The 21,275-nt window shown below is 41.1% G+C and overlaps 1 protein-coding gene across 1 annotated transcript in view; it reads left to right on the top strand.

The window, feature by feature from the left end:
- Positions 1-20,441, top strand: part of sos2 (son of sevenless homolog 2 (Drosophila)) — a 38,880-nt gene extending 18,439 nt beyond the window's left edge. The window contains exons 6-23 of the mRNA XM_084915410.1: positions 513-656; positions 1,909-2,019; positions 6,843-6,941; positions 9,380-9,507; positions 9,638-10,293; positions 10,376-10,457; positions 10,559-10,681; positions 12,065-12,177; positions 12,758-12,980; positions 13,079-13,198; positions 13,291-13,453; positions 14,282-14,399; positions 14,647-14,819; positions 14,907-15,023; positions 15,199-15,460; positions 15,654-15,698; positions 15,812-15,912; positions 17,371-20,441. Of these exons, the coding sequence (XP_084771536.1) occupies positions 513-656; positions 1,909-2,019; positions 6,843-6,941; positions 9,380-9,507; positions 9,638-10,293; positions 10,376-10,457; positions 10,559-10,681; positions 12,065-12,177; positions 12,758-12,980; positions 13,079-13,198; positions 13,291-13,453; positions 14,282-14,399; positions 14,647-14,819; positions 14,907-15,023; positions 15,199-15,460; positions 15,654-15,698; positions 15,812-15,912; positions 17,371-17,877 (3,285 nt within the window). The 3' untranslated portion in view covers positions 17,878-20,441. The remainder of the gene's footprint in view (positions 1-512; positions 657-1,908; positions 2,020-6,842; positions 6,942-9,379; positions 9,508-9,637; positions 10,294-10,375; positions 10,458-10,558; positions 10,682-12,064; positions 12,178-12,757; positions 12,981-13,078; positions 13,199-13,290; positions 13,454-14,281; positions 14,400-14,646; positions 14,820-14,906; positions 15,024-15,198; positions 15,461-15,653; positions 15,699-15,811; positions 15,913-17,370) is intronic.
- The last annotated feature ends 834 nt before the right edge of the window (positions 20,442-21,275 follow it).

The following is a 21,275-nucleotide window of genomic DNA, read 5'->3' as shown; positions in this document are numbered from 1 at the left end:
AAGAAGTGTGTGTGTGTGCCCCACCCCCCCAAATAAAGAGAAGTTGACTGGAAAAGGCAGTGGCGGCAGGGTTACATTACATCACAATCGTTCATGTATTTTCAGGGCTGGCGTGGGTAGATGGCTGTGGCTTTTTGGGTTTTTTTTTGTGTTCTCTTGTAAATAACTCATCTAAGTTTTAAGTGAGAGACACAAGGAAGGAGGGCGGAAGTGTGGCCTGTTTGTTTTGGTCTGAGATAAAGGTGCTCTAGTGTGACATCCAGTGGATCTTAATGTCATGCATATCATCTTGTAACTCTATCCTTTTTCCCCTCGTGTCCATGTGTTAACAAACTGCATAACCTTGTCATGTGGACTCTCTTTCTGTGCCTTGTACCAGTGTAAAAAGACCTTTCACTCATCTGTGGTTTCAGCATTGGAGGATAAAAATCCTTAGTCACAGCAGTTTAACATAGCTACTCGTTTCACACCACAAGAGTGAAACGGGCACTCATGTTGTCCTGTTGTTGCAGGATGTCGAGGTGGTTTTCAGTAACATCCTAGACATCCACGAGTTGACTGTGAAGCTGCTCGGGTTGATTGAGGACGCTGTTGAGATGACTGCTGATGGCAGCCCTCATCCGTTGGTGGGCAGCTGCTTTGAAGATCTGGCGGAGGTATGAAGTCACTCTGATTTTCAAATCCTAAAACACACAAGTTCACAATGCAGCGCCAAATATTGTCTGAGCTTTTACTAGTATGGTTGGGAAATACGCAATTTGCAATAAACTGCGTGTGCAATAAACTGTACAAAAAACAGTTTTGGTACTTCTTTGTTTTTGTGTTGGGTTGTCATGTGGTTGTTAAAAAAAATGTAATGCATGGCTTTATTAGATTTGTTGGAAATCCGTTCATTCTAAACCAGCATGTCAGCATGAGTGCATCATTCTTGAAATTTCACCTTAATTGTTGTTTTAGGAAAATATAGAAACAAAAATAATTCTTAGTTTTTGAGAGATTATTTCTCTGACGGATAATTAACAGCAAACTAATCAAGTCAATCTAGGATTTACTGCAGAAAGAGAAAAAGTTAGTAATTAAATGAAGTTTCTTCATTTGATTGCTCAAAAAATTTTCATTATTATCTAAGTCAGAATCATAGACCAACAAAATCTAACTAATAAGACAAAATTAGTTTTTATGTTTTATTCGATCACATATTGGGAAAAGCTGAGCGAAAAGCTGTGCTAACGACGTCTTGAAAAGCTACTTTGGCCAGTGGTTATAAAGGTATTTCTCCATATAAATAAAGAAAACGAAGTTTGGTTCCTGGCAAAAACTTCTTTCTCAGGAAAGCAACTTTCAAATTGGTTTCTTGAGAAAGAAACTTTTAAATTGTGTTCTTGAGAAAGCAACTTGAAAGTTGGTTTACCACAACACTTCTGGTACCCATAGTGTTATGACTAAAGAAAAAAAAGAAAAAAAAAGACGCTGCACACTAACACACAAACAACATCCAGCCATTGTAAAATATGGTGGAGGTAGAATCAACATTCGGGCTGCTCTGTTACTTTAGGGCTTGTATATCTTGCAGTTGTTGATCAGAATAATGGATTCAAAAGGATATGAGGAATTTCTAAGGAGGACATTAGGACAGCAGTTTAGGCGACTGTTAACGAAAACACGTAAAATAAACAACAAAATGGGTGAAAAGAAGGTTAATTACTGAGGATCTTTTCTAAAAACTAAGAACATTCCAATGAAACCCATCTGTTTGTGTAAAAACACTTATTACTGTAAGTCATTACTTGATTAACTACTTTGTGTAACTTGTGGTTATGATGGAGACTGCGCTGATGACTCAGATATGACACCGTCTTTATGTGATGTTTTCGTAAGACTTTTGTATTATTCTGCATGTGTGTGCAGGAGCAGGCCTTCGATCCCTACGAGACTTTGTCTCAAGACATCCTTGGCGGGGAATTTCATTCACATTTCAACAGCTTGATGGCACGACCAACAGTTGGCCTCTACTTCCAGGTAAGAGATTTCATAAGAGTTTGGAAAGGTGATGCTCGGGTCTCTACATTTGTTTGGTGTAAAAACATACTGTCATATTTATACAACCGCACATCCACAATTCAAAAGATGGGCCCATTGGACTGTTTCATGAAAATATTAGCTCATTTTGAATTTAATGGCAGCCACATGAATCAAAAGCTGGGACGGGTGTGAAAAAGGGACAGAAATGTAACCGGTGCTGAAAAGAAAACGGCTAAAATTACATTTTGCAACTGGCAACAAGTGAATAAAACGATCAGGTATTAAAAAAATAAATCTGTATTGACAAATCGTGGAACAACTTCAGAACAATGTGCCTCAAAATTTAAAAGTTTTAAGTTTTTTTTGGGGGAAAACTTGGATCCTGTCTCTTCCTCACTAAAGCATTAGAGGAGCTTCTGACTTGACATCAGGGCTCAGTTCAAAAGGTGTCATCTCTGATAACATGTGGGGCGCATTGGTGATGATGGATTCGGCAGTTGGCACATCTGGAAAGGGGGCATAAGCCCTAAAAAGTATATACAAGTTTTAGAGCAACGTATGCTTCCGTATAGACATTGTCTTTTTCAGGGAAGGCCTTTAATATTTCAGCAAGATGATTTTTCAGCAAGATTCATGCTAGATCTACTGTAATGGCATAGCTTCATAGAAGAGTCCAGGTGGTGGAATCCTCTACAGGCAGAAATGGGACAAGTCAAGCAGCTGCTCTCCTCAGTGCCCAGATGTTTACAGACTGTTGTTAAAAGCAGAGGGGATGCTACACAGTGGTAAACATGTGTAAACATTTTTTTTTAATATTCTACTGTTGGTTTATGAGATTTGCAAATCATTGCATTCTTTTATTTGCCATTTACAAAACGTCCTAACTTTTTGGAACTTGGGTTACAGTGTGCATTTGAGTTTTATTTACATTGACTTTGTATTATCATGCACTAGGTATGAGAATTAACGGTTACAGCTGTTATAACTGAGAATCGGTTCTTCTTTCTATCAGTGCCAAAAATAAACTTTACAGACTGAAAAATGCTGTAAAATAAAAAAGGGAAAATCTGTATTTTTTTTATTTTTTATATGAAGGTGCAAGTAGGTCATTTTGAGTTTATACCCAGCAAACATTGTTTCAGTATTTGTTCCTGTTCTGCTTTGAAGTCAACCTGCATGGAATTCTTAATATCGCCGAATGCATGTCATGACATATCCAGCGTCCTGTGTACAGTTTATTCGCTGCTGCTGCATTGTTTTATTTGGACATTCCTCACAAGAATAGCATTGAATTATGCTCAGTGGGGTGCAGTTTGGCAGCCTTTGAAGATTAAATATTTTCTGGTGTTTTCTCAGGCCAAAGCCCAGTGAGGTGGAGTGTTCACATGATGCAGCATCAGAGCTCCAGAGTCACTGTAACACCACTTGCAGAATGAGACTGTTTTCTGTTCTTCTTTTTTAAGCTTTTCAAAACAAGTGTCTAATTTTGTTCAAGTCAAATTTCTGTTTGTTACGAATCATCTACCTTTAGGCCTCATTTGTATCTTGTTGGCAGTGAGGAAACCAAGTCTGGCTGAGTGAGTGCCCTGCAGCCTTGCCTGTACCTCATTTTGAGGCCTCGCTGTGTTTATTCGTGAACCGCTAGACTAACCCCAGTTAGAGTGCTGGCACAGTCTTCTGATTATTCACACCTAGTGTTTATTTCCATATACTCATTGTATGACAGTGAGGCAAAGGGCACCAGAGTTAAAAATACAGCTTTATTTGTGCACCATATTGATAACACTTTTTTTTTTTTTTTTTTTTTTTTTTTTAAAAACAAAGAACTGTTTTGTTTCACAAGCTAAAGCAGCAGCACATAACTTAAAAATAGCGTCTTTGCTTGAGTGTATATATTGATTTATATATGTAAGAACGTATCAGTCAATTAATCAGTTCAGTCAACAGAAAATAGCAATTAAGATTCATAATCTAAGGGGTTCAGTTTCAGCTTCTCCATTAGAAGGAAGTCTTCTGAAATAGTTCTCCAGGCTTCTTGAAGAGTTTCAGTGCAGTGATGGTGTGTTTGGGATCATTCGCATTGCTGAAAAACACAGATCACACTTTCTGGAAAGCATTGTGTGGTGTAGCAAAATCTGATGGTACGTTTCTCTGTCCTGCCCACCTCCATGTGTTTGTTACTCCATCATATTGCCACTTATTTTCAATCCAGTGGCCTCAGTAGAAGCCACCCTTCCTCTGAGACCATTTCTGATGAGGCTTCAGTGAACAGTAGATGAATCTCTCAGGTTCTTTATCAGGTCTTTTTTATTTTTTAATTAATTGTTTTTAAGGACATGACTTTCAGGTAGTGTTCATCTGCTGTAGATAGTGATGTTGACACCATGAGACTTCTTCTCTTGTCACCTTACTTGTCCAGTTTCTTCAAAATTTATAATGGCACACTGCCACAGCACTGTTTTCTGCTAATAGCTCTTTGGGAATCACATTGTTGTTTGAGCAAACATACTGTTAGAAACTGGAACAAATGATGTGTTTTTGTGATTGGCTCCTAGTAACAAATTACTTAAAGAATTCTCTCTTGTGTGTATACACAACACTGTTTCATCCCTTGAGTTATGAGTTATCCCTTGAGCCTTTTTTGGGCTATTTGAATTATATCTCGCAAGACCAATACCGGTCTCTAAGTTAAGCAGCTTAACAAAAATAAAAAATCCTCTTTTTAAAAAAAGAAAAAAAAAAGGAAAATGGTCAGGTACAAGAACTGGACTGAACGCAGGTGAAAAAGCAGCCAATGTCCAAAGAAAGACTTTGAGAGACCTTCAGAAATCCTGGAGAACGATTCATAAAGACCACTTTGGAAGCAAAATTTAAGGAAATTATATATGGCTGTGCCTTTTCGTTAACCCGGCAGCTAAGACGTTCAGCTCTTATGGCATCTGATGGAAAGATATCTTGCAAATCCACTTTGCTCAAGTGCACAATCGGAGATGTGTGTGCGTGCGCACGTGTACATGTATACGTGTTGATCATCAGTTGTCCTAACGGGAGATGGTGTAATGGTGTTTCTCCGCCAACCAGTGACTCATCTCATCTTCTTTCTACCTTCTTTATCCAGCACGCTCAGTTATGTGGACACTTGTATCTAGAACACCTAGATGAAATGGCACACGTTCCAGTCAAACCTGTGGCAGTGGCCACATTGGTTCTCCTCTTCAGCTTTTGTCTCAAAGCATGTGCTTCATCTTTCTTTTTCCACCCTTCTTGACTTTCTGCCCCTCCTCTCTGTCAGACAGATGCGTCTGTCGAGCACTCAGCCCCTGCACTCTGCAGCGTCTGCTATTGTGGGTAAATTACATCGCCTTTTAAAAATAGAACAGCCAGCCACACTGCAGGACATTTTTTTTTCTCCTGGTGAAGAGGAGGGTCGGGGGTCAAAAGCAAAAATGATGCATATCCCTTTAGATGTATGATAAGTTTAAATTATGATTAGAAATGGAAAGCCAGTTTTGTTTTCTTTAAAGACTCCTAAGATCAATAGTCTCACCAAGTTGTTGAATCTTCGCTGAAAGCATCTAGATCAGGGCTAGCATACTATTTATCTGTGAGGTTTCTGTTGTGTATGAAAATTCTTGTTTCACACTGGGTTTGTGAAACCTGCATAGCTGCATTGCTTCAGTGGAAAGCAGGATCCTGTGGCATGTAAGAACCTTTTCCAGATTTCTGATGACATCAGATTTACAGAAGAAGTTACAAAATAGTCAGTAAGTCATAAAGTCCATTTCTCTCTATTGTTTTTTCTTTTATATTTGTGTGATTGCACCCACTCTGGACAGAAATAAGTCGACTACATGCTCATGAATTGGGTGACAAACATGAATATAAATACATGGATTCCTTAGGTTCCCTGTAAGCGTTATATCTTAAAACTATGATAAGTCTCAAAACAGTGACAAAAAGCACGTGTACACTTTGTGAATCTGCAGGATGCTGACGTATCAATAACATGATCTAAACTTGGATCATTGTTCCCTTGCTGTCCATCTGGGTGCATCAGGCAGCTGATGCCTTTCTCTAATGCACACGATCCCCCTCCCCCCAGACTTCTTCCCTGCATGCAGAGACTGTGGTCGCTGCAGAGGAGTCTGAGTACGAGCGTATTGATTCTGATTCAGCTATCTGGGGAACAGGAGCTTTAAAAGGATACTGTGACACCCCTCCCTTTCTGGTTACCTCTGCCTTACTTGATCAACTGCTTCTCGCTCCCCCTGGTCCCCCCTGTACCCTCTCATCTGGGCTGATTTCACATTAACAGAGCGGGATGTACCCATTTTATCTGTCTTTGCTGACCGACTGTGCGTTTTGTACAATATTTTTAGTCAGGGCCGACATTTTAGTCATTTTTTATGATCAATTTTTGTCATTCATTTATCGTTTGAGTTGAATACATGACTACAACCATACACTTGTACACTGGCTTATCCTGGAGGCACGAAAGGCGAGCTTTAGACAGGTCTAAATACATTCAGCAACAACTTATTTGGTGGTTTAGCTAACTGCAATATAAACACTCAACTTTCAGTTTCACTTTAAAATAACTTCTCTGTGACTTACATATGAATAAATGCATATTGCATTTCTAAATGTTTTTTTCTGGATAGGAAAATGTTTTTGTTTTGAAACAGATTTACTGAGTTAAATGCTGTTTAGGGGGAAAAAAGACTCTTTTTGTATTGAGGTGGAAAATTTGCTGTTATGTTGGTTGGTCAAATCTGTTCATAGTGTTCTTATTATTCATTTTTCTCTTTCTGTTTCTGCAGTCAGTTACAGAAGGCTTTAAAGAAGCTGTGCAATATATCCTTCCTCAGCTGATGATGGTCCCAGTGTACCACTGTATGCACTACTTTGAGCTACTGCAGGTTTGTCCTAATGTTTACTTTTTTTTCTCTCTGTTTTTTTCAAATTGACTGCCCATCACAACCCTGATTTATTGTTAATGATGCACACAATTGATGGATGTTGGGGTTTACAGATATGTGACCACTGACCACATGATATTATCATGTTTACTTTTTTTTTTTTTTTTTTTTTTTTTAAATCGTCCTCACCATAGGCTTTCTGTAAGTCATCCATTGACCCATTGACTGAGACCATTCCCAATATTGATTGATTATCATATTTCTGCAGGATGTTATAAAAACCCAGAATAAAACCTTTTTTTTAAAGTAAACTTGAATTTTTCTATGGAAGCAAGAGAGAATCCTGTGACAGCCTGATACATGAACTCACATAGTGATGAATTTGAAGATATACAAGTCTTTCTGAGGAAGGCCAAAGGTATTTTGAAGTTGGGCACACATCTTATGTATGTAGTTTTTATCAAACAGGCCTGCTATTATTATTTTGATATCTCTTCTGTGCCAGGATCCAAATACAACCACATTCATGGCAGGGAGAAAATCTCTATTGTTGAAAACAGTGTAATGTAGATAAACGAATTCTTCCTCAAATACAGTTGTTTATATCTCGCCAGCTTTTCATTGTATTTTGAAGAATTGGATTGTCTTTTGGTTTTTTGCGAGATTTATTTTTGCATGTCTCCTACTAAATCAAAGGGATTACATCCCAGGACTTCCATCACCTTTAAGATAATAGTAAAGCCTCTTCATCTTTATTAGACTTATTCTACCCATCCGTGAAATTGGTGAAAATAATCCATCTTGCAAGGTCTTTATTTATCTCTTTTTGTACTGTGGTCAAATTGTGTCTCAAGAGGTACCTAACATTAGGCTTTATATCGATCCCTAGATATAAAAATCCCAAGTCAGACCAGGAGAAAGGGGAAATGGATGGATATGAAGTTTTGCTATCAAAACCAACTGGCATTGCTCTTACTTTATCAAAATTAATATTATAGCCAGGGAGAGATCCTTAATTTTGACATCAACATGGGAGTAGATTTTTTTTTCCAATTTTGAGATGAAGAGAAGCACATCATCGGCTTGCAAAACTATTGTAGGGAACTGAATCTATTTAAAGTCCTTTTATACTATGATACGGTCTCCTTGTCAGTTATAGCTCTCCAGTGCATATTCTGAAGCGCTACAGCCATTAAAAAGGACACAGGCGCTAGGTAAAAGATGGATAAGTTTGACAAAATTACAAAGCTTTCTCCAAGTCCAAACTTTCCTAAGACCTCAAATAAATAAAGCCACTCTACTCAAAAGCCTTCTCTGCATTCAAGGAAATAATACGCCCCTGCAGCTTATTAACTATAGAATACTGCATAATATGAAGTAATTTTAACGTTTCTAAGTGGTGTTTTGTTTGCATTTTTGACACGTGACAACCATGACGACAGTGTAGGGTTTGGTGAATAAAGCCTCGGTCATGGGCATATGGGGGGAAAAAAAGATTAGTTTCCTGAAAGTTTGGCGAGTGGTTGCTGGAGGTTAATGGCAGTCACTAGGAAATCGATTGCTAAAGACTCAAATTAACCTAGAGGCTGCTGATCCCTTGGCAACCACCAGTCACTTTGGAAAAAATTGTATTCCCCATTCAGCTGGCAAAAGCCTTGTTGCTTTGGTCACAATCAGCTCTAGTTGCCTGCAAACACTCGTCCGCCCCTCTTCGAGTGGTAGTGAAATGGTAATAAGTGTGACACAAACCACAAATTCAGACCTTTTTTGCTTTTACATGAATTTTTTTATTTTATTTTATTTTTATTTAAATAGCACAAAATCGGAACAACAGCTGCCTCACAGTGCTTTTATTGTAAAGTAAAGACCATACAATAATACAAAGAAAACGCCAACCATCAAACGACTCTCTGATCAAACACTTGGCGATAGTGGGAAGGAAAAACCTCCTTTTCATATTAAGAAACCTCTGGCAGAACCAGGCTCAGGGCAGGGTAGCCATTTGCCGCCACCTGTTGGCGTGATGGAAGGAAAAGGCAACAAAAGACACACTTATCACATCCAACATGGTGCATAACTTTTGAGCAATGTTCACATGGTGTCACGAGAGAAAGCTCTCTGTCCTGTGACACCATCATCATGCCAGAGTGATGTAATAACTGAGCCTGAGCTCCAGGAACACACAGCCGTTAGACTGAGATTGTCCAACAATTAATATAAGATGTAACACATCAAATACTATTTTAATTGTATTTAACACAGGCTTTCTGTAGGACTTTAAAATAATGTAATCAACTCCATTAAGTGTCCCAGTAAGCCATTCATACATCATATGAACAAGCCTTTGATGCCATTATCAGCTACACCTGCACTTTGTCTTGTTAAAACAGAAGACGTTGATATTATGTAATCGTGAATATTTCTGATGCGTTTTACAGCAACTTCAAGAGCGCAGTGAAGACCTAGACGACAGAGAATGTCTGAAACAGGCGCTTACAGCTCTGCTTAACCTTCAATCTAGCATGGAGCGAATTTATGCCAAACACCAGCCTCGACGTAAACCTGGGTACGTCTACTTACTATTAATAAGCAATAAAGACTTATGTTTGTCTACTTATATTTCAGTGGTTCAGCATTTAAAAACTTGTGCACTGAGCTTTGGGGTTTTCTGACCAAACTTTATTCCTCCCTCACAGTGAGCCAATGTATCGTCTGTATAGCAGGCAGATTCGTAGCAAACAGCTAGCCATCAAACGCATGAACGAGATCCAGAAAAGCATCGACGGCTGGGAGGGGAAAGACATCGGTCAGTGCTGCAGCGAGTTCATCTTGGAGGGCCCGCTTATACGTGCAGGTGCTAAACACGAGAGACACAACTTCCTTTTTGATGGCCTGATGATCAGCTGTAAGGCCAATCAGAGTTCACGGCTCCCGGGAGCGGGTAGCGGGGCGGAGTTCCGTCTGAAAGAGAAGTTTGTTCTGAGGAAGGTCAGCATTACGGACCGCGAGGACTCGCCAGAGCTGCGGAACGCCTTTGAACTGGTAGCCAAAGATGATACCCGTGCCGTATTCTGTGCTCGGACAGCAGAGGAGAAGGAAGCGTGGATGGCAGCGCTGGTGACTCTGCAATACCGGTCTACTTTAGATCGCATGTTGGACACGGAGCTGCAGCAAGAGGAGCAGGCACAGCCTCTAAGACTGCCCTCTCCAGAGGTGTACCGTTTTGCGGTGCAGGACTCTGAGGAGAATATAGTGTTTGAGGACAAAGTGCAGAGCAAAACAGGAATCCCCATCATTAAAGCCGGCACAGTGGACAAGCTCATAGAGAGGCTCACATACCATATGTATGCTGGTAAGCTGCTGCATAAGCTTCGCTAGTGGCAATGAATATTTTAATTTCCTTTATGTTTATCATCTGTTTGATCTTTTTCTAGATCCCAATTTTGTTCGCACATTTCTTACCACATACCGATCATTCTGCAAGCCGCACGAGTTTCTCACCCTGCTGATAGACAGGTTCAGTCTTTTCCGTGACTACAGTAATTCTTTTGCTATAATTTTTGATTTTGCACAACTATAACTGACGTCAGGGTACACCTGATCATTTCTTTTCTCAGGCTTACGATTCCTGATCCAGAACCAACAGACGAAGACAGACAGATACTGATGACCAACGATCATCCGATGGTAGCCCAGCTCCAAAGGTTCCGAAAGGAATACGTACAGCCGGTCCAACTCAGGTGAAAAATTTGCTCATGTGCAAGTTAATTGTGTATTTGAGTGAAAGTAGAAAGACGGGGAACACTAACAGTGAAAGAAATAATATACTGTTCAAAAGTCTTGAGTCAATACTCATTTTAAACACTGAAATACTGTATGTAAGGCAAAAAGCAGCGTTTTTGGTTTGTTTTGTTATTTTTAACCCCTCGGCCGTAAAAGGCTGATCTGGTATTGTCGTCACCCGCCGGGCACATGGGAGGGCAGGCAATGTGGACGCCTGAGTTTGTGAATGCGATAACTCGAGAACAAGGCGACATAGGAGCTTCAAATTGATTCCATAAGGGTGTCTACTAAAAATCTCAGATGAGTTTGAAGCTCAGTGACCTCAACCTCAAGAACGAGGTCAAAGGTCAAGTTTTCTGAAAATCTTGTGAATGCCATGACACACGAAGGAAGTCATCTACGACTTTCAAATTGACACCCTAGGTCTATCTCCTAATAATCTCAGATGGTTTTTAATGTTAGTGGCCTCGATGTAAAGGTCAAAGGTCAGAAGTCAAATGTTTTGAAAATCTTGTGAATGCAGTCAAGGTTTGGCAATGGCAAGGGACATCGTAAGATGAACTTCATGTTTGGGTCATTTTAAATTCAAGTGCTTTGTGTTTTACTAAGCTCCAAAACACAACTTTCAGTTTAATACACAGCTGGACAACCTGCATTTTTAGATAAACATCACTCAAATTTGTAGAAAGCTTATTCTACTTGTTATTTAAGTGCTTTCTTGTGTCTGTCCCCCAGTTAAGGCAAAAATGTTCTCACCGTGTCACAGAATTACTTTTGTATTTGACTGTGTATCCTTATAAGGAGCAGCAGAGTCTGACCTAATCTTGTAAGTCCCCTTTTAAAAAAGAGGGAGCTCCTTAGTGTCAGACATGCTCCTGTAAATTCTGTAAATGTTAGTCACAGAAACGATGACAAAACGAGTGGACCTTATAAACTAGGTAAAGTCCTGTACTGCTATTATATTACATTCTGAGGAAGAGTTTAAAATCTTTGAAGTGTCTGTCTTAAACAAAGCCTTCAGGATGTTTTAGTGTACATGCAGGACAAAAGTATGTGTGGTCTGTTGTTCAGTAAGCACTTAAATGTGGTCAGACTGTATTTTAACACTGGCAGAAGGTGTCCCTCTTTCGACATTTGCTTTTCCCTTTTAAAGCATGTCTCTGTGAACTACTTGGCAATCTTATGTATTTCTTTGACATACCAAATATAATTGTTAATGTCAACAAACGGTAGAAATATCTTCCCTTGTAGATGTACTTTGCAAACTGTGTTCATTGTGTCCTAATAAACCTGTGAAGCTCTAATAATAAATTAACTCAACTACCTTTTTCACCTCGCAGGGTTCTCAATGTTTTCCGTCAGTGGGTTGAACATCATTTCTACGACTTTGAGAACGACGCAGAGCTTAGAAGTCGACTAGAAGAATACTTCACCACCAAAATTCAACTGCGAGGTCAGTCACAAACACAAACGGCTGCTTCCATAAATAAACATTTGACACAACATGGGAAAAGCCGTCCTACAGCTGAATTTTGCAATATTTCCAGCGTTTATCTATCAAAGCTACGTCCAAAAGGGTGTTTATTGAGCCACCTCTGGTGCGTGAATTGCAAATAAACAGCAAGCAATGTTATTTTATCTAAATCCTCGTGTGCCATATATTGGTACGTCAAAATCGTACAGCGACCATATATGACAAGGTTCGATATCGTGTCCTGGGTTCGTTTGAATATGATATTCTGAAATTACGTCCCCCTGTTAAATTATCTCGTCACCTCTTGCATTTTTAGTTATTTTTGTGTGTGTATAAAAATATTAACCTATATCCATATGCAGGAAAAGAAAGGGTTCAAACACTATATTGCAGCTATAAATAATTTGTCTGTACGGGATCATTATCAGGCAAATTGCTGCCTTTGCTGACTTTCTTTTCCTGTCTTCTGACTTAAAATATAGTCTTTTTGTTTGCCTTAAAAAGACCACATCACTAAAATGGATGATTTTTCTTTAATGTATTTATTTATTTTTTTCAGGCAAGTCCATGAGAAAGTGGGTGGAGTCCATCAATAAGATCATCAGGAGAAAGATGCAGCCTCAGACAAACGGCGTCAGTCCCAGCATCACATTTGAGAGCTCGCCTCCTCCCATCGAGTGGCACATCTGCAGAAGCGGCCAACTGGAGTTGTTTGACCTCATGACCCTTCACCCCATAGAGATTGCACGTCAGCTGACACTGATCGAGTCTGAGCTGTACAGGTCAGTCACTCATAGCCGTAGAAGTGGAAGGTTGAAGTCAGAAAATACGTGTAGCAATCGGCTTCTTTACATAAAGAAATACAATTCTGCTTCCACAGAGCTGTTCGGCCCTCCGAGCTGGTCGGCAGCGTCTGGACCAAAGAGGACAAAGAGAAGCACTCTCCAAACTTGCTCCGCATGATTCGCCACACTACCAACCTTACTCTGTGGTTCGAGAAGTGAGTCACTTTGCTTATAAGAAAATCCACCGTTAATTTTTCAGGTCCCGTTTCCTCTAACGATGTTTCGTGGATGTGTTTGCGTGTTTCAGGTGTATTGTGGAGACAATGAACCTGGAAGAGAGGGTGGCGGTGTTCACACGGGTCATAGAGATCCTGCAGGTTTTCCAGGAGCTCAATAACTTCAACGGTGTGCTGGAGGTGCTCAGCGCTATCAACTCTGTTGCAGTCTACAGACTCGATCACACCTATGAGGTGAGTGAGATATGAGGAGAAAAACAGGACTACACAAATTAAAGCAGAAGTCGTTTGCTTCAGAGGAGCCAGACTTTTTACTTTTTCTAGTGGTCTTAAGTGAAAATGAGTGAAAGCCTGGGGAATCGTTCAAGGGATGAACCAGTGCTATGTCAGCACATTGTGGACAACTTAGCATAAAAATGCTAAAGATTACAAAGTTTAACAAGGATAAAACAGTATTTTTGCTCCAAAAAAATGATTTCCAAACAGATATCAGCCAATAACTCGGCATATCTTGGCATCTCAGTACTGTGTACTTCCAAAAAAATAAAATGTCTAGGGAACTGAACAAGTGGAGAAAGAGAGAAGAAAAACATCTGCTGATGATGATGATGATGATGATGTATGCTAAATTACACCAGAACTGGACTGAGAATCAGTAGCGGCAGCTCTGTTGGAGTGATGAATCCATCTTTGACTTGTTTGGTTGAAATCAGAGGTCAAGAAAGTAACAACAGTGTCGGCAGCCAGCCTTTAAAACACAGTGGAGGAGAACTTGACTAAGAAATATTGATGTTCTAGCTTGTTAAAAACTCTGTTTGCCTTTATACACAGTCTTTCCAGGTGTTCGCATGTGTTTCAATAAATTCCTTTGCCTTTTTTTTTTTTTTTTCTAATAGCAAAGTAGGAAAAACAAAAATGAGGGAGGGCTCAAGGCCTTTGCACATTTCTGTGTTTGTGTGTCTACATGCAATGTTTGGCGTTGATTTTGAAACTGGCATTTACGCTGTAAGGCTGAAGTGGTGATCAGACTGCAGTCTGAGTTCTTCTCCCTCACCTCTGCAGGCAGTACCAGAGAGGAAAAGGAAGATCCTGGAAGAGGCGGCAGAACTGAGCAAGGACCATTTTAAGAAATACTTGGCTAAACTCAAGTCGATAAACCCACCCTGTGTGCCTTTCTTTGGTAAGTCTTCTACAGTCTTCTGACTGTGCTAGTGAAGGATGGCAGGACAAAAAAAATGTTGACTTAAAGTAGTTGTGTCTGGATCCTGGCTGTGCTGTGAGTCACCATTATTTATCAGAAAACAATTCAATCTCTTGTTTGTCCTGGGAGTTGTTTTTATAATAGTAAATTGACTTAACAAGTGAGAAAGTACTAAACAAATAAACACTTCAATCTCTACTCACATTTTTTGTCTTTTGGTCCTCAGGTATCTATTTAACCAACATACTGAAGACGGAGGAAGGCAACCCAGACTTCCTGAAACGCCACGGGAAGGATCTGATCAACTTCAGCAAGAGGAGGAAAGTGGCGGAAATCACAGGAGAGATCCAGCAGTATCAGAACCAGCCCTACTGTCTGAAAGTGGAGCCCGAGATGAGGGTGAGCGCTCGCCTTTCCAGAATTGTCTTTGAGCTTGTCTTAACTGTGCCCAGTACCCGAGTTCTGACTAATGATTGTGTTGCACAGAAATTTTTCGAGAACCTGAACCCGATGGGTAACCTGAGCGAGAAGGAGTTTACGGACTACCTGTTCAGAAAGTCTCTGGAAATAGAGCCTCGGAATTGCAGGCAGCCTCCTCGATTTGTGAGTATTTATAATTTAGTGAAGTTTTTACTGCTCTTATACAAGTTCCAGTTCAGTTGCGGATTGGAAAGGGCAGGTTGGATTATTTAAATTGGATCTCAGTAAGTTCAATCAATATAAGATCAATACCATCCTGAGAAATGTGTTATCTCTTGATTCTCCTCTCTCATTGCAGCCCAGGAAGACCGTGTACAGTCTGAAATCCCCAGGTATCCGCCCCGTGCGAACGTCTACCTCTGGCACCCTAAAGGGCCACCCTGTCCCCCTGGAGAGGGACCCCCCACATAAGATCACCTTCCGGAGTATCAATGAGAACGATTCGGAGTCGCTGGTTTCGGTGCCCACCTCTCCGAACACGCCCACTCCCCCACAGTCGGCCACTCCTGACTTTAGCTCAGTTTTCACAGAGCAAGACCAGCTCAGCAACTCCTACGGCGGTGAGTGAAGCCGATGCTTGATCCATGGTTTACAAAGAAAAGTGTGCAGCTAGTCCAAGTATTGCAGATCCAAGTTAAATTATATACTATGCCCCTACATTCTCCGATAGTAGAGTTTAGGTTTCAGGTTAATAAATGTTTCTAATTCCTTCTGCCACATGTGACCTTAATCTTCTGTGTTTGAATTTCACAGGTAGTAGCAACTCCATATTTGCTCCAGTTCTCCTGTTTACTGGAAGTGAGTGTGAAGTTTTATTTTGATTGCTCCCGATTGTAGTTCTGCATAATTCTGCCAATATAAAAGTAGCCGAGCATGTCAGCTTTTTAATCCGTGTTTTCTGTTTTCCTCAGAGTTACAGTCTGCGTCTTGTGGTAGCCTCCACCACCTTGGAGAGGAGCTAAAGCCACCACCTCTGCCGCCTCGAAGGAAAGACACCATGTCGGACACTAAAGTAAGAGCAGTGCGCTGTTTTTGCATCATTATGAGTTTGCAAAGACTTACCTCAGTTCTCTGAAGTCAAGATGATTTAAAGTTGAAGACTTGGAGTCATTTTAAGAGTTTGTTTTGGCATTTAAGATGTACCGTATCACAATATGAAAAATAAAATGTTAAAATCCAACTAGTGTGGTTGGGTTAATTGGAGATTCTAAATTGCCCTTAGGTGTAAATGCGAGTGTGAATGGTTCTGTCTCTATATGTTAACCTTGTGACAGACTGGTGACCTGTGCAGGGTGTACCCTGCCTCTCGCTCTATTGTAGCTGGGATAGGCTCCACCCCCTGCACCCTGATAAGAAAAAGCAGAAAAGAATGGATGGATGAAAAGGTTAAAATGTCTCTTAGGCCTCAGTCACACAGCCCATCTGACAACTACCAGCTTCTATGGTAAATAGGTTGTTCCTACACTACAGTATTCAAAAGTATTCATTCACCCACCTGATTTCTGGTGAACCAATCACTTTAATGGCCACAGGTGTATAAAATCGAGCACCTAGGCATGCTTCTGCAAACGTTTGTGAATGGGTGGATTAAGAATAAAATGTCACTGTTCATATGTATGCAAAGGTAGACGAGTGAATATTTTTAGCAGTGCTTTTCCTTCCCAATTTGAGCTCATTCCTTGCTACAAACTCATCACCAACATATTTAAAGCCTAGCACTATTTTTTGCCTTCACATTCACACGCTCGCACTCTGATGGATGCGTCGGGGGCAACTCGACGGTAAAATCCGTCACAAAGGGGTATATGCTGCTACACTGGAAACCTAACTGCAGTCGCTTTTGTTTGTAATCAGACTGCTGCAGTCACCTGTAGTTTGCACTAGTAAAATACCCACCAAGTGGTTGATGCTGGGAAGACAGTAAAAGTTACACTTTTTAAAATGTGTTGGTAAAATGTGTTGGTGTCAGAACAGCTTTTACTTTGAAGGAGACTGTTTGGAGAGTAAAACTATGCGTATTTGCGCACAACTCGGCATCTTCCACTCAAACCATGGGCGAGCACGGCAATCCGTTAGGCAATGCCAAGGTTTTTGGTCCAGCACCCTCTATCATCAGCTTCACTCCACAACCACTTGCAGCTGGTGGTTACCAGATGGATGCTAACCGGCTCTGAGGCCTCAGGGAAAGGACTGTAATGCTTACATTGTAAATTAACTGAGCTGGAAAAAACAAATCCAGATTTTTACCAGCTTTTTCCACATAGTAACTTATAAAAAGCAAAGAAAAAAACAGAACTTTGTAAGAAAATAACTTCACATGGCATGAATGCTTTCTGATATCTCAAATCTCTCAGCTCTCTCTGAAGCCCCCTTGTGGGGATGTAGAGCACTGTGTTAGGAATCACTGATGTGCAATAAACAGGGCAGCATGTGTAGTAAGTCTGACACACCTCTTATGTGTTTGTCTCAGCTGAGCTCCAGGTCCGACAGCCCTCCTGCCATCCCTCCCCGGGTGCCGCCTCCTCTGCACAGGAACCAGCCTCGACCCCCAGTCTACAACGGCCCTCCCACCGATGGCCCCTTGCCCAGCCCTCCACCTCCACCACCACCCCGCGACCCCATCCCAGACACGCCTCCCCCGGTGCCCCAGCGACCCCCGGAGATCTTCATCAACTACCCTGTCAACCAGCCTTCGCCCGTGGGCCGATATACCTGGGATTACGGCAGCTCGCCCAGTTCCCCAAACACGCCACCCAGCACACCGTCCCCTCGCATTGCCAGGCGGGGCTGCTCTCTCAGCGCCAGCCAGAATAGCCTCTGCCCTCTCTCTATTCCCACCTCCGCTCCACCTGTCCCCCCTCGCTACAACTCCAGCCCACACCTCCCTAAACTCCCACCAAAGACATACAAAAGGGAGCCGCTACAGGCGCCAGTACAAAGCCTCTCGCTGGTGGAGAACACCGACAGCAGCCACTGAGCCAACTTTTCCTTCACCACCACCGAAAGGCAAACTTCAAACTTGCTCCTTCAAACTACAACACAGATGACTCAAAGCTACTGATCTGAAAGAAAAACACTGCTCAACATACAAACTCCACCAACCCCCGCTGTGCCTCTCAGGGGGATCGGTAGCTCCACCTCCATCGTTAAAACCCGCCGTGCCAATGAGAAACCCACACCGGTGTGCCAGCTATTAAACACCAAGGAGTGTTTGTCGGCTTGGAGCATTACCTCCTGCTCCTGATGATAAAAGTTCTCATGTCTCACACACTTCGCTTACCCCACAGCCCCACATCTCCGTCACCAGTCGGGATGGCGGAGAGGAGGGGAGAATGTGGGGACCTTGGATTTTGTAGCTTCAACTGTCGTGCTTTTGTTTTCTTTTGGGCATTGACGTGATTTGGAGTCTTGCAGCTCACAGATGTAGCTCACTCACAGTGGCTGTAAGCAGCAAATGTTTTCATTGATTTGTTTTTCCTAACTGAAAGCAAACAGTTGCCAAAGTCTTATTTTTATGCAGGGGGATAAGGGATTTTTTTTTTTTTTAAATAAATGTGACATTAGCAGAAACACCAAGGAGGTGACACTGAATCCCCTTCCCCCCTCACACCTTGTATCTCAGCTGAACACTGTGACTGTAAGAACATGAGTCAATTTTTTTTTTTTTCTTTTTGAAGACGGGCCTCTCCACAGCCACAAAACGTTGCCTTTAAAAATAAATAAATCCAACAGCGTTGACCTCTGACCCCAGGCTCCAGTTCTCTCAGCGCAGTCTTGAAAGCGAGAGCTGAGAACACTCCATTTGCACATCAGTTTTGGGCAAAGTCAGCAGGTTTTGTTTGGACTTACTAAATAAATAAAACATCCGTCTGTGCTGCACGACAGAGGGAAGTCTGCCACGATATCAAACAGCACCTCCAGGTTGAAGTCGAGGACTCCGACATGTCCTCCTGCTCTTCAAAAGCCGATGTCTTAACCGAACCCCTTAAGGATGCGCGCTGCTGTCTGACACTGTGCTCCTCTCCAGAAGCCACCCTCATGGCCAACTCTTCTTCTTTGGTATTAAAACTTAGCACTGGAAGCACGCATCCTCCCACCAAAGCTGGGTCTGCCCACGAGCTGCCGGTGGCTGCTCCAAAGACCTAAAAACAACCACCAATCCATGAAAAAGGAACTTTTTAACCCAGCTTCTTCTTCTTCTTTCTCTTTTTTTTTCTTTAATTTGCTTGAAACATTTTGTTTCCCTTTGAAAGACTGAAATAATCCTCGCATCATGCTCAAAATGTGCCTTTTATTTTGTTTTCTACTTCACGGAAATAAGTAAACGGTGTCTAAAATGCTAAAAAAATAAATAAAAATAAAGTTGCCTATGTAATGTTTAGAACAAAGCTATACACTATGAAATTGTACATGTTTGTGGATACTGTGTGTATATATAACATGTATACACTAACTAAATAATTTGTATAAAGTGACAAGGGGTTTTTTCTGTTGTATTGTACGCTCATCCACATCTGTTCAGTCATGTATTGCCTAATAATCCACTGCTGCCACAGTCGGATAAAAAAAGAAAAAACTCAGACGCAGGTCAACGTCACTAACTTACTCACAGACAATCTCCAGTTTATTAACTAAGGAAAGCCATTATTTCTTCCCCGCCCCTTAGGTGTTTCAAAGCAATGAAATTACAGTTCAGTATGCCAAGCACTTAACGCGACCTTCACTTTGTACATCCTACTAATTGCCTTTTTTTTTTTTTTTTTTTTTTTTGCCTCCTCCAAGACTTTTTAATGGTTACATTCATTAAACAGAGGTTGGAATTGTTTTAAAGTTCCAGTTGAATACATGCAGACGTAAATTCAACTGCAAGTATTGGAGCATAGTGAATAATTTGAATTTTTATTTCCTTTTTTTCTTGTTTTTTCTCCTGAGAAACACACTTTGTGCACTTTAGGCTGTACTGTTGAAGAGCCACAGTTGTTATAGGTCATGTTTGTAAACACAGTGGTCCTATGCAACTGTTAAACCTGCTTTCTACGTGGATCAGGGCAGAACAAACACACGTCTACCGCCTCGCTTTTATCCCCCATGCTGGGTCTGACATGTTTGACCGCCGTGAGCAGAATTGCTTTAAAAAAAAAAAAAAAAAAAAAAAGCCTCACTCGTGCCCTTTTAACTCTTTGCTTTTGCGCTGAAAGTACAGAGCCCCTCTATTCCTCGTGCTTGATGGCGGTGGATAATTCCGTGTTTGATCCAACTAGGGATGAAAGGCGTGCGTAGGAGCATTTCTATAAAGAGTAGAAGTGACTGCACTTGACTGTTTTTGCCCACGTTTTGTCCCAAGTTTCCCATATCAGGATTGTTGGGGTTCATTTCAGAAGATTTTTTTTTTCTTTTTAAACCCTCAACAGAACCTTTTTGGTGGCAATGTAACCGCTTGATCCAGCATTTGGTTTATTTGATGGTATGTGGCCTTTTAACTGCTTTGTATTAATGGTCTTGATGAGATTAATAAATCACCCAGTCTTATTTTGTACTGAACTACTCCCTTCTCTTCATTTTGTTCCCTTATATGTAGACAGTGGAAATGAGGCAAATTGTTATTCTGAGCGGGGCACTCTGAAACTGCATCTGTGAGCAGACCGGCAGCAGAGACCCCATCAAAAGATCAATACGTCACTGTCGCATCAGCAATAGAGAAGCTGCTTCATCACTGAGTTGCCCAACTCGTGCAGTGCCCATTCAGAGAGTGTAACTCGTGATTTTTCTGTAGTTAGAATTCACATCACATGCAGGTCAAGTTAAGAGGATACTGGCCACTTTATTATTTACACCTTGTAGGGCTGCAGCTATCTACTATTTCAGTAATCAAGTAACTGGATAAGAAATACTTTGGTCTTATTAGTGAGCAATGATAACTATTGAAGAGGGGAAAAAACATTAAAACTTTAAAAACATCGCTTTACATTTTTAACTCCATACAACATCTGTCCAGGAAAAACCCTAAATAGTTCCTTTGATCGTGTACATGCCATATTGAAGTTACATTTTTTTTAAATAAAATATCTTAAATGCAAAAATGTATAGTCTCACCGGCCCTCGAGGAGTTCGACACCTGTGATTTAACCAGTGTGGCATGAGACAGAATCATGGGTGGCACAGTGGTTAGCACTGTTGCCTCACAGCAAGAAGGTCCTGAGTTCAATTCCACCATCAGGCTGTGGTCTGTGTTGAGTTTGCATGTTCTCCCCGTGTTTGCTTTGGTTCTCTCCCAAAGACATGCAGTTAGTGGGGATAGGTTAGCTGGAAATTCATAGGTGTGAATGTGAGTGCATATGGTTCTTTGTGTGTGTATATGTTATCCCTAAGACAGCT

This window comes from Perissodus microlepis, chromosome 19 (genome assembly GCF_051167445.1).
Source record: "Perissodus microlepis isolate ML-2025 ecotype Zambia chromosome 19, ASM5116744v1, whole genome shotgun sequence".
Lineage (NCBI taxonomy): Eukaryota > Metazoa > Chordata > Actinopteri > Cichliformes > Cichlidae > Perissodus > Perissodus microlepis.
This window is presented reverse-complemented; position numbering and strand designations above follow the sequence as displayed.